Source organism: Mercenaria mercenaria, chromosome 2, assembly GCF_021730395.1.
Source record: "Mercenaria mercenaria strain notata chromosome 2, MADL_Memer_1, whole genome shotgun sequence".
In the NCBI taxonomy this organism is placed as follows: Eukaryota; Metazoa; Mollusca; class Bivalvia; order Venerida; family Veneridae; genus Mercenaria; species Mercenaria mercenaria.
This window is the reverse complement of record NC_069362.1, coordinates 105080123-105093434: the sequence shown is the minus strand read 5'-3', so window position 1 is coordinate 105093434 and position 13312 is coordinate 105080123. Positions and strand designations below refer to the sequence as shown.

The following is a 13312-nucleotide window of genomic DNA, read 5'->3' as shown; positions in this document are numbered from 1 at the left end:
TTTAACCTAAAATTCTAAGTAAAAAGGGGAAATAATTCATGAAAAATTGTGCCAGAGTTATGCATCTTGTGTCATATGATGTGGGTGATGATGCTGAACAACTATTTTAGGTGGCAGGGGAGCGGTTTCGTAGTTTGGCCCCTGTCGATTTTCTGTATAAACAGGACAGGGTAGATATAAAGGCATATCTATCTTACTGGTTATTTATCATTATTAATTCTTTAATATATCTGGGGAATGAGGAACGGTTAATGATTCTACATGGCGGGTGTTTTAAAATTCCTAGCTCCGTACTTCCGGTTGAGGCTAAAACATAAACATCAGAACAAAAAGTCGGCCAGACGCTCGGCTGTTATCCATCCACTTTTTTTCAAGTGAAAATTAGGGAAATAAAGTGGTGGTTGGGAGACACATTCCACACCACCTGGGTATGCATCTATGTTCGCACTATACATAAATGCTATGAAATTGGATTTAAAAATACAAAATGGATGAATGGCAGAGTTCAAAGAGAGGCCCAGTTAGGCTAATTTTGGTCTATAAAATTTGGGTGATTTGGCCAATTTTCACTACATCTGGCATGGAAAGCGACAGGTGCATAGGACCGGAGAGTTGTCTTTATGTAGTCTATAGTATCTGCAATAGTCCATAGTAGTTTCAAAGAGAAATAAGCAAAAACGAGATTTCTATGGATATTTCAACACTGGTACCCACACGTCAATGTGGAATTCGCAAATCTGCACTCCCCAGTGCCACCTTAAGGAAAATAGACAAATTTTCAAACCACTCAAATATTGACTTTTTGCATGTATTTAAATCCATTACGGAATGAACTGTAACCTATAGTGGTTTTTATTCATTCCTGAGTACTAAATTCGGCCTAGCGAGTCCCAAAATGGCAGTAAGTGGCCATATAATAATGAAGCTAAGGACCCCCAGCCAGTAGGATTCGTATCATAAAACGGCCAAAAGAAGAAATTAGTGCCTAAATAATGACTATTCATGCCATTTTGTTTAAAAGCAACACATGTGTCTATATCTAGCAATGCCATTAAGCTATATAGTGGCTGGGGTGGCACCAAAGGATGGATGGGTGGCCTTTAAAGGGTGTCCCGATAGGATAAGTACGGTAATCTGCATTTGTATACCAAAATTATGTTAAAAGTACATGGTTTTAACATTTGAAAGGCTTTAAAATGTAAATATCATGTGAAATTAACTTTAAAGGCAGTAAATAGTTTTTCGGGGTTACTTTGATTCAGAATGCAAATTTTGGCTGATTTTTGCGTGGAGGGGTGGGCACATTTGTTGGCTTATTCACCGGCTATCTTGCAAGGTACGGCAACACTTTTTGTTCAGTTGATATCACTATAAGTGTCTTAGGATTCAGGACAGGTTACATTTTATTTTATTTAAACATCTTAAAAACTTAAGGTGGCAGGGGAGCGGTTTCGTAGTTTGGCCCCTGTCGATTTTCTGTATAAACAGGACAGGGTAGATATAAAGGCATATCTATCTTACTGGTTATTTATCATTATTAATTCTTTAATATATCTGGGGAATGAGGAATGGTTAATGATTCTACATGGCGGGTGTTTTAAAATTCCTAGCTCCGTACTTCCAGTTGAGGCTAAAACATAAACATCAGAACAAAAAGTCGGCCAGACGCTCGGCTGTTATCCATCCACTTTTTTTCAAGTGAAAATTAGGGAAATAAAGTGGTGGTTGGGAGACACATTCCACACCACCTGGGTATGCATCTATGTTCGCACTATACATAAATGCTACGAAATTGGATTTAAAAATACAAAATGGATGAATGGCAGAGTTCAAAGTGAGGCCCGGTTAGGCTAATTTTGGTCTATAAAATTTGGGTGATTTGGCCAATTTTCACTACATCTGGCATGGAAAGCGACAGGTGCATAGGACCGGAGAGTTGTCTTTATGTAGTCTATAGTATCTGCAATAGTCCATAGTAGTTTCAAAGAGAAATAAGCAAAAACGAGATTTCTATGGATATTTCAACACTGGTACCCACATGTCAATATGGAATTCGCAAATCTGCACTCCCCTGCCACCTTAATTTAAGTTTGAATCAAATCCATTCAGTAATAACAGAGATAGAGTGAAAGTGCATCAAAACTTTAACCTGAAAATCTAAGTGAAAAGGGGGGGATAATTCATGAAATATTGGTGCCAGAGTTATGGCCCTTATGTCAGATGATGTGGATGATGATGAGGAATAAGTATTTAAAGTTTGAATCAAATCCATCAAGTAATTACAGAGATAAGCTGAAGAAAGAGAAAGTGTAAAAAAACTTTAACCAAGGTTGGGACGCGGAAAGACGCCGACGCCGGGTCGAGTAGGTTAGCTCTCCTTATACTTCGTATAGTCGAGCTAAAAATAGAAAAGAGAAATGAATATTGACAATACTGAGAGAGTTTCTTTGGTGAAAATGTACTGTCTTAAAGAGGACTTTATAAGTCCTTAAAAGGACTGTTTTAAAAGGTAGCTAAACAATGCAGGGCATTGGCGATACTTTCTGCGAATTCTGTTTCTTTTAATCTTTTCAGATGAGTCTTGTCTCTTGGATCAATATTGATGGTACGTATCAACAAGTACTACTTAAGGACCTCCATAACATAGGAAGAACAAAGAACAAATCCAAGAGCATCAACGACTTAACGCTTCTGCAATCAGCAGTTAACTCGTTCTCACAATGTCCAGGTGCTCATGTCACGCTTATTGTGAATGATGAAAATGAAATGAGAGGTTTGTTCTTTCAAGACACACAGATGCGTACCATATTTGATTCGTATACAGAAATATTGTACGTAGATGCTACATGTACATATAAAGTAAATGACTTGAGAATGCCACTGTATGTTCTAGCGGTCAAAAATGGAAATGGGCAAACAGAAATAGTAGGTCTATGGCTAGTTGCAGATGGAACTCAACAAAGGATTACTGAGATGAGATGACACAATTATTCTGCAACCAAAACTCAAAATAAGACTCCGTGAAAACCATCATGATGGACAAAGACCTTGTTGAACGCACTGTATTCTCAACTCTTTTCCCAGATGCAGAGTTAAGAATTTGTTTGTTCCATGTACTTTAAGGACATTCAAGCACAAGATAACAACAGATAAAATGGGTATCACAAGACCCGAACTCAACAACATACTGGAAATTCTGCGAAAAATCTGCTATTCGCGAAACATTGACGTGTACGAAGTCACCCTAAAAATGCTCAACGACACAAAGAAAACATCGGTACTGGCAAAGGCATCCAGTCTCAGAAACAATACTAACAATTAATTGGAATCTATCAATCAGAAAATTAAACAAGTTGTAGATAAAAATGCAAAATTGGACAGTTTCACGTCCGACATGATGACCTTCTTAGCCTTACACAGACTAGAAAAAGATGGGAAACTATGCTGTGTCACATCGAAAGCACAGTACTAATCCACCGACAATTTTTGACAGTGACGTCATTTTGTCAACAAACTATAAATAACCACGGTATATCCCCAAACGAATGTATACTTGTGATAGATAGAAATATGTCCTTATCATATGAGAAACTCAAAGTAAGGTATAGGCCAGAGGATGTGTTGGCTACTTGTCACACAGGCGATGTAAGTTCGAAACCAGTGGTAGGCGAGGTATATTTCATGTATTTTTGTAGCAAAAACATTTATATGTTTTTCTTGCTAGTTTCTTTTCTTTTCTTTTTTTTTTTAAAATATCAATCATTTATTATATTATGAAGTATACCAAATGTTAATGCAACATATGCCTGTGTTAGCGTCAGTTCATTATGTTTTAGAATAGATATTGCTTTCTCGTTATTCTCCAAAAGCTCATTACAGTTAAAAACGTGTTCATAGCCATTTTAGCCATTTCTACAATATTTATTCTGTACACATAATTCATGAAGCACTAGAAAATCAAGATAACTATTTAGTTGAATAAGAAAATTTAGTGCGGAAAAAAGGTTCCCCCGACCGGAATCGAGCTCGGTACCTTTCGGTTATTACAAAAGCGCCGTTATCCTCTGGGCTACGTTTCAATGTAGGCTATAGGTAAAGAAACTTAATGATAATCCATAACAATATAAGGTAAACATTGGAAAGTAAACACAATATGATGTCACTGTCAGGTATCCCTGGTCGGATAGTAGTTCTAATTTATGGCAGTGCGTATATTGACTTTAGGAAGAAGCTGACACCTTTGCGTATGATATGATGCAACCAGAGTTAGAAAATTATGAGGGCACAGAAAATACGCTAAGTGCCATAATAACTTCTTGTGAATGCAGCTTCCACCGCGACTATGTTACCATATCGTCACATCCTAGCTATCAGAAAACGGAACAATTTGGACCTGTATAACAACAGTATTATCCATAAGAGGTGGACACGAAACCATTTCATTGGTACATTCGCAATCAATGAAACAAACGTGGTTGTTGACCAGTCCTCACAAACACCAGTCAGAGCCAACACTCAACAACAAAGATTCAAACTAGCATCTAGTGTGTGCCAGTGTACTGCTGTTTGCTAATCAGAGGAATCGAACAGCGACTTTGGTCAACGATTAGATCAACTGAAGCAACTAGTTAGACTTAGAGCTTGGGAGACTGGAAAAAGTGTAAACATTTCAATTCCGGAAAATGAAATCAATGAACTTCTATATGAAAATACACAACCAATAAATGAAACTCGAATACTCAATGAAAATTAAGTAGTTCTTGAGGAAGCATGTGTAGATGAAAACATTAGCAAAATGACATTGCCTCCAAATCTAAAACAACGCGGTAGGCCAAAGGGTTCAGAGCTGACTGTGATAGGAATTCCTAAGAAAAGACTGAAACTTATGAAAAAACCAAAGGCTTTTGAAAATCTCCCTGAAAATGACAAATGCCTTGTAGTGTTAAAAGTGGTTCATTGGAGAAGATATTTCAATCTCTTGTATCAATGCCAGTCATATCATAAGTGAAAACGAAGTTGAAACATGCCCCGAAAACATCAACATGGCAGTTACAGAAATGGAATTATAGTATATATAATATTATTTCATATTTCATACTTATATTACATGTTTGTATTTAAGTATCCTTCCATATCTTATACAACACTGAAAGCTCGTGTACTTACAAAACCTATAAGGACATTGAACGTAAGAAACGAGTCGCAAAATTCAAAAGCCTCTGTGAATTTCAATATACAGCATTTTTACCGGGCAAAAAAAGACAAGTTTCATCAGAATCAGATACTGTGAGTGTGAACACTGTAAACCATGAAAGTGAAAACATCCCAAATCCCGTCCCCAAAATACAGACAAAGACTGAAATCAAACCCCTAGCCATTTCCCAACCAGAACAAATAAAAACAGCACCTGAGCATGTAAATTCAACCTCAGTTGTGACTCCAACAAAGTTGTATTTGTCGCCTTGTATTAACAAATCGAACTATAGTTCTGAACTGTTACATGATGCAGATGAGGATACAGATGAGCTAGTGTTACTAAGTCTGAGGCAATGCAACTCAGATTTAAGTTTACCACAGAATGTGACAGATAGAAAATTTAGTAAAAGTGAAGAACGGTCTCTAAATTTATACGAGTATGAATTAAGTAAAAAGGAAAAGGTCTTTAAAAAGCTGACAAATGATATAAAACAAGCTAAGCAAGAACTCGAAAATTTAAAACTGAAGATTGGCCACTACACTGTGCGCAATGTGAACAAACGTGATGAAAGAGCAAGAAAATTCTTAAGATCACTTCGAGAGACTGAACGACAGCTGTTACGACAGAGAAGGAAAGATTTAGAGAACTCTGAAACAATTCAAAAACTGACAGATGAATGCAGGGCGAAAGAAGAAAATGAACATGCTGAAGTGTTGAAAAATGCAGAACAGAAAAAACTTACTGCTCAAAAGAACGCTAGCTACTACAAAGTAAAAGCTTCGAAGATGATGGCTAAGTTAAAAGATGGCTCGGTTCAGGACACTCCTGTTCAACATTTAAAAAGTCTTCTAAAGAGTACAGACGTCAAAATTCGGGACCTTGAAGTTACTAACAATATGTTGATGGAACAAATTAAAGAGAACTCTTGTCAAACAAGAAACAATGATGGAACATTTTCAGATAATGTTCGCATGTGTGTTATAGAGTTGAGCAGTCTAGAAGTAGCATGCGCGAAAGTACCGAGCGTAATTGTAGCTGTAGCTAAGCATTTATTCGGCAGCAGAATTAGTAATGAAGATTTACCATCCAGTACTACTGTGCAAAGAATTGTAGATCAGGGACATTATATCGCCAAGGCATATATTTCTCAAGAGCTTGCAGAAACAAATAATTGGGGTTTGAACAGAGATGGTACAACCCGACGAAAAATCAAAATCGTGGACACTTCAATAACACTTGCCTCTGGTGATGTTATGAGTCTCGGATTCCGTCGTGTTGCCCATGAAACTGCTGACACTATAAATGATATAACAAAAGACCATATCACCGAGTTAGCCAATTTGAATTCAAATATTGATGACAGAATTGACATGGAGTCATATGTAAAATCTTCCCTAGAAAAACTTGCATTTACGATGAGCGATCGTGCTAGCAATGAGAAGAAAGCTGATCGACTCCTCGATGAATGGCGCAATGATGTCTTGAAACACTGTGATGATGAAGAAAAGCATCAGGTACTCCATTTCCATTGCATGGTGCATGTGTTGTTAGGTTTCCACAGATATGTTTGCATGGATTTGAAAGAGTATGAGACAACACTAGCATCATCAAGTGGTAAACTTGGCCGTGATGGACTTTCTGTATTCAAGTTTTGGAATACAAAAGGAACAGCTGTCGAAAGGACACTGCGAACAGTTTCTGATGTGTTTGGATCTTCCGGAGACCACCATGGGGTACGTGACCTTTGGGAAGCGCACTGTGCTGCTAAAGGTATAAAGTCAACAGTAGGCAACTACAAAGACAACCGGTTTAATGCATTGTTCCAGACCGCAGCAGAGGTTTTCCTGCACAGACAAGACTTCATTGAAGTTCTAAAGACTGTGAAAACTCCCAATTTGAAACTAAAGTCAGTACTTGCAGACCTTCAGTCCTTGCCAGTAATGACCATTATTCAATGCCTTGGCCTGTTCTACTTGAAAATTACTGGTCCTTACTGGAACTTGGTCACAAGTAGTTGTGTTCCATATGTACAACTTTACACGGAGATTACAGAGCTTCAGGATTACCTTGATCTTTGTTGCAAGGACCCGACAACAATCCTTAAATTAAATGAACACTGGAGTTGTGAAGACAATCATAAAATTAGAGACATTCATCATGGTAAGATCTTTGCAGAGCCATTGAGTCAGATACCTGAAAATGAGTTTCGCGATATCCTGTTCACTTCAGTTTCCCTAGTAGCCAAAGCAATGAAAAGGACTGTGGAAAAACAATTAGTTGACTTTCTCCCTGGCGGTTCATTCCATAAAGCTCCTACTGTCAAGGAAATGAAACGCACTAGTTATGCCCATGTGACCAACCTAGGTTGTGAGCACCATTTCGGTGACTTGGATAGCAGTCAAAAGCGGAGACCTAATGCTTCATTTCACCACCACTCCTCTGTGCAATTACTGAAACGAAATAGGGAGCCTATGATGAATTGGCTCGAGAAAATGCCAGAGGAAAAACTGAAACTGCTAATGAAATCTTCTAGAAAGGGATAAAGGAACTGCGTGTGAAACAGAGAACATGATAACAGTGTTCTTCAAAAATCCATGATGAAATGACAAAGGAACCTGTCCCCAAAAATAAGAAACACAAAGTTGCCAGTGAAAATTCCCGTAGTAAGAAACCCAAAATTAATCCCCCAGTCAAAGACAGTGACTTACAAGATATATCCCCTCCTGATAATATCAAAGAAAATGACTATGTGGCAGTTGCCTACCAGGATGCTTGGTATCCCGGTATTGTGACTGGTGTTAAGTCGGAACAAATGCTAGTTGTTAAATACATGACTCCAACAAGGAAGACTGGTCATTTCATGTGGCCTTCAAGAGAGGACATACAAACTGTTGATCTGGCTTTTGTTTTAAAGACTGGTTTCATCCCTGACTGTATGAACTGCTCAGAATGACTAAATGTGTGTCATAATTAAGAGTAAAATAACAAGTTTTGTTTGTTTGAGAAAAGCATTGCTCTTCATTCATGTAAATGATTATATTTGTAAATATGTTTCCCTGAAGTTTTAATCTCAAGCAATGTAAAATGAATTGATCAGCTTCAAAAAAAAAAATAAATTCAGAAGTATTTTTTCTGACAACCCGTACATATTTCTACAACAAATGCCACCAGGCAGAATCAGTTGTTATTTATTGCAAGTTAAACTTCAAACTGTGATGAAATGTATGAAGTTGTATCTTCAAATTAATTTATTACATGTGTTAGTTTCTTGTGTAATGGCTGTGTAATGCGATGAAATGATATTCGAAAAAAAAAAGATATTAAATTCAACTGAACATGCATTTTGTGATTATTTCTTTGTTCTTCATTACAGAACTATTTGAATGTTAAATACTTATTAAAATGCAGCACTTCAAGATCTATGTGTGTTCCAAATTTCATTAAGATATCTCAAATAACAAAAAAGATATGGCATTTTTTCTAAATTCTTAACACCCTGATTCCGTTATTCGGTGCCATCGTCGCGGTGCGAAAGATAGTAATTATATAGTGAAAAAATTCTTAATATTTGCGTAAAATTAGGGTAAATAAATTGCCATAACTTTTTTATTTTTTGAGATATCTAAAAAAGAAAAACAGTTCTGAAAAGCTCTCCAAGAGACCTTTACAATAGAATGATTTCCAACAAAGTTAAAGGAATTTTAAAAATTAAGGTGTGGTTGCTATATATACTATCTTTCATTAACACATATCTTTACATGTATCTTATGTATTCTATTATTTCATATTTCATACTTATATTTTATGGGCTATGATTGAAAGCCCCTCCCAGAGATATGCCCTGGATGTAGTTGAATACAGCTAATCAACTGGATAGAGTTGAAAACTGTCAATCAACTACAATGAAACGCTTTCTGTAACTAATATACACTATTCATAACTTTATCATGACATCACTGTACATCAGGGGTCCTAACTGACCAATCAGAGAGCTGCATTTTCCAGTACCTGCCAGTTTCCACTTGGATATAATGAAGTATATTTACAATGAACATTATAGTGACTTTAGAAGTAAATATACACTATTTTAGAAATCAAATTAAGATTTTTCACTGCACATGCCTCAAAATTTTGAAGTTTCATTGAAATATTATAGCATTTTAATAACACAGTTTCTTTTTTAGCAATGACATTTGGTATTATCATATTAAAAGTATGCAAATTGTGATACTGTGCTATTTAATGTAATAGAATTGTGATTTTTTTTTTAGAAAATGTTTTTATGAAGTCACGTCTGTGATATTTATGTATTGTAATGTGTTCTTTTATGCCATGACCTAAATGTAAATAAATAAATAAATGGATTTAATACCTTGAGGTTTTACACAGGGAGTCTATGCTAAAGTCCGAGTAAAATGTAATAATTACCCAAGTGAAATTGATATCATTTCGCAATGTTTTGGACATGTTAAAATTATGAATATGATGACAACAATATTGCCCATTAGACATAAGATTAGCCTTTTCCTATATACAAAATCACTTCCTTTTTTGGTCTTCTCTTGATGTGAGACTGAAAAAGAACTTGTTCAAAAATATACCAGTTAAAATAATTAAGTACAATGCAATACAAAATGGACATACAAAACTATCGTAAGAGTCGTAGTAATAGCCACCTGTGGGCTATTTCACTATTCTTACGGCAGAGCAGTATGTATAGTCACTTGTAATTTTTTATTATTAATAATTGTATGTTATGAATGACTACAACTATACAAGCAGTGTAACTGAAATGCTGAAATCCCTAGAACGGAAAACTCTCCAATATCGTAGGTTAAACTGTTCACTACTTTTGTTTTACAAAGTAAGGACCCAGACCATTGCAACTGACCAAGGTTACCTGACCCCCATTAGAAATCTGAACTACTTGATCCCATATTCCAGCACTCAGTACTTTGCTAACTCTTATTTCCCTAGAACCATCCGTCTCTGGAAGTGGAATTCCCTCCCCACATCAGTCAAAGCTAGCCCCAGCCTCAGTATCTTTATAGAGGCTGGCAGCAGTCACCATGTAATTCTTCCATTCTGTCCTATTTTAACTGTAGCATACTGTCCTTTTATCTTTTACTTTTATTATTGTAATATACTAAATTTCTTTAACACCTGTTTCTGTGACAGTGCCAACCAGTCATAATCAGAAATCGATTGCTGGTTGTACTGATGTAGATGTAGATGTGCTCCTCTCTTAGTTTGTCTTAGTTTAGTTAATTTTATGTAAATATGTACTGAAAGTTGTTGTGTTTTTTATGTTTTAACTTGCTTGCTTCTTTTTTCCTCTTCTGGTGTGGCTTCATCGCATGTGGAGTGGCCATACCTCTGGCATAGCTAGTCGAGGTAAAAAGAATATGAATGTGATATAGGGTAGGTGACAGATGTCAGGGATCAGCCTAGGTCAAAATTTTAGGGAGAAGTGACTTCTCCCTCCACAGAATTTAGGGAGAAGTTGAGAAATTTAAGGAGAAGAATCGGCATAGCATTCAGTTTCTTGCCCATATATATCCACTTTCTGTGGGTCTAGCTGTAACTTATAAACAGTAAATATTTAAGGAAATTGATTCTTGCATTATCATTTTCATGAATTTCTAAATAAAGTATAAACTTAGCTATGAAAAAGTCGCCTTTAAATTTTTATCCGAAATTTACATGTCCGAAATTAGTAAATTTAACAGGTGCACGATCAAAACGGCGTGAAAATTTTCATTAATGTTTCGATTCTCGTACTTTTATAATGCCCGATTTTTGCACCAATTTGTTCAGATTTATACATTTAATTTATTCATTTATTATTTTTTTCGAAAATAATACCAAACTCGTAGTTAATGGCGATCTTTTTACAATATTTTGTACGGCAGTTCTGACGTCCGCGAAATCATTTTTTATCCACAGTACCCGTGCCGTTCATTTACAGAAATTGACCGTAATTATGGTAATTGAAATAATTTTTGAAGTAATCTTTAATAAAATGAAAGAATAATATACAATTGTTGCATAAAATCATGCTCTCGTTAAGTTTATCGGCTTTTTACACGCCGATTGAAAATTTTCAAAATGGCGGCGGCTTACAATATTATTGATTGACACTGTTAGATATTAACGCTACGATTGGCTGAAGTTTGACAGGCGAGTAGGCGGGGTTGACTATGGATTTATCGATAATTTAATCTAGAATATGCATCAAGTTTTGCAACTTAAGTAAACAGATAATAACTCGCTGAAAAACTCGGCGATTTGGATTTCGCCCGGAGGCGATAATTAAGCGAAGTGGCCGACTTTAAAGCGACGATATCGCTCAAATCGCCTTGTAGGCTGATCCCTGGATGTAGGTGTGGTGAAGTGTATGTAACTGTATGACCCCTCCAGGCCCTTTTCCCAAATCTACACCTTTCTTTCGGTTGTTTCTGGGACACTTTCTTTGATAGGGTTTTTGTCTTACACTTGCCACAATACCCATATGTCATATACTTATTTGTAATAAACTGAATTTTACTTTGCCTATTTTGTATCCCTGTTTTCTGCATGTATAATTAATCTTAATTTGCTTCAAAGGGGAGTAACAAAGTCAGTAATGTATATATTCTCGATACCGACATTATAGGATAAATCCCGTTTACGATAAGTGGGGTATTGGCCATTACGCTACATGGCGGTAGTGTTTAGATTATCCTTTTTTCAAGAATGAATTTAAAAAGTATTACAAATTATCATTAAACATTGTTGTAATTAAGATGTAGCAAAAATATCCTCAAAGTTTACTTTATTTTTGAAATTTCATCTTTTATTCTACACTGCCGCTTCCGTGGCTCGATACCCGAGGTGAAAAATTATTTGCATTTTTCAAGGTAAACAGATTATTTTTGCAAAAAAAATGTTGCCGAGGTCGTAGAATAGTATTTCCATTGTGAGAAAGTAAGAACTTTCCTAAATCCTTATCTTCATGCAAAAATAATTGCTAATATTGTACACGGTCTTTTTATCGGTTAATCTTGTCTATGTTCCCGCAAGGGGTTTGACGTCTACGGAAGATAGATCTCGCCAGCCCCCCTGACCCTATTTACGGAAATACCGGAAAACGGGATTTATCCTTAATGTCGATGTGGTCAATACTGTTACAGAGTTACTTCCCTTGCTCTTTTATGACTGCTTTTTCTTTTACAGCTGTTTTTATTTTATTTTGTTATTACTATATCATTTGTTTGTCGGAAAATAGCTTTAAGCTAATGTTGTTAATTTCATATCCGACGTTAAATAAAGTTTCTTGTATCTTGTATTGTCTTGTAAGTTTCGAATTGAAAAGATAAATAAAATATATGAATTAATTAAAAAGAATTAAGAATACAAAAAATATTAGGGGGTGTTTTGACCAAATTCTATACTGAATGGGGGACGTTTTCAACAAAATGGGGTGTTTTGACTAGGGGACGTTTTGACTTGATACCTTTGTATTGATGATCAGTCATATTAAACATCTGTAACACATTGCTTAAACAGATTTTCTTAAAAGAAGGAATATAATTGCGCTAGGAGGAACTATTTGCTAAGTTTTAAAAAATTTGTCACATGATACGGGGGCAAAAATTGGTACGGCATATGTGTCGCGAGAATTTTCGGAACGAATTTCAATTTCATCATCTGTTAGTCTTATGCAATTAGCAAAATATAGAAAATACCAAGAAAATTGTTTGAAAAAGCACTTTAAATAAAGAGAATTTGATTCATACTATTGTTTCAATGAAATAAATTACCATTTTCTGTGAGGAATAAAACTAAAACTTCCTAAAATATATTTTGACATTCGCAAATTTCCACAGGCAGCCATACCACTTCCGCTTTTAACACTGACGCTAAAATCCGTCCGTGTTATGGTACCCGTTACATGGAGCGTACAGTATATGGTAAAAGATGAAATTATGTTCGCTTAAACAAAAGTGATATCATTCCCCATTGCTATTCTGACATCAGTCTTTTTACTGTTAAAAATATTTGTGTCTTTATTAGTCATAAGAACTGTCAAGCAGAAAAAAATGGTTGTCCTTCCGTCAAGTCCATAATGAAGCA

General features: G+C 35.8%; 1 protein-coding gene across 1 annotated transcript in view; it reads right to left on the bottom strand.

Annotated features, from left to right (window-relative positions):
* Positions 1–13091, bottom strand: part of LOC123564792 (CDP-diacylglycerol--glycerol-3-phosphate 3-phosphatidyltransferase, mitochondrial-like) — a 39224-nt gene extending 26133 nt beyond the window's left edge. The window contains exon 1 of the mRNA XM_045358616.2: positions 13000–13091. Coding sequence (XP_045214551.2) covers positions 13000–13073 — 74 coding nt within the window. The 5' untranslated portion in view covers positions 13074–13091. The remainder of the gene's footprint in view (positions 1–12999) is intronic.
* Between the last annotated feature and the right edge of the window lie 221 nt (positions 13092–13312).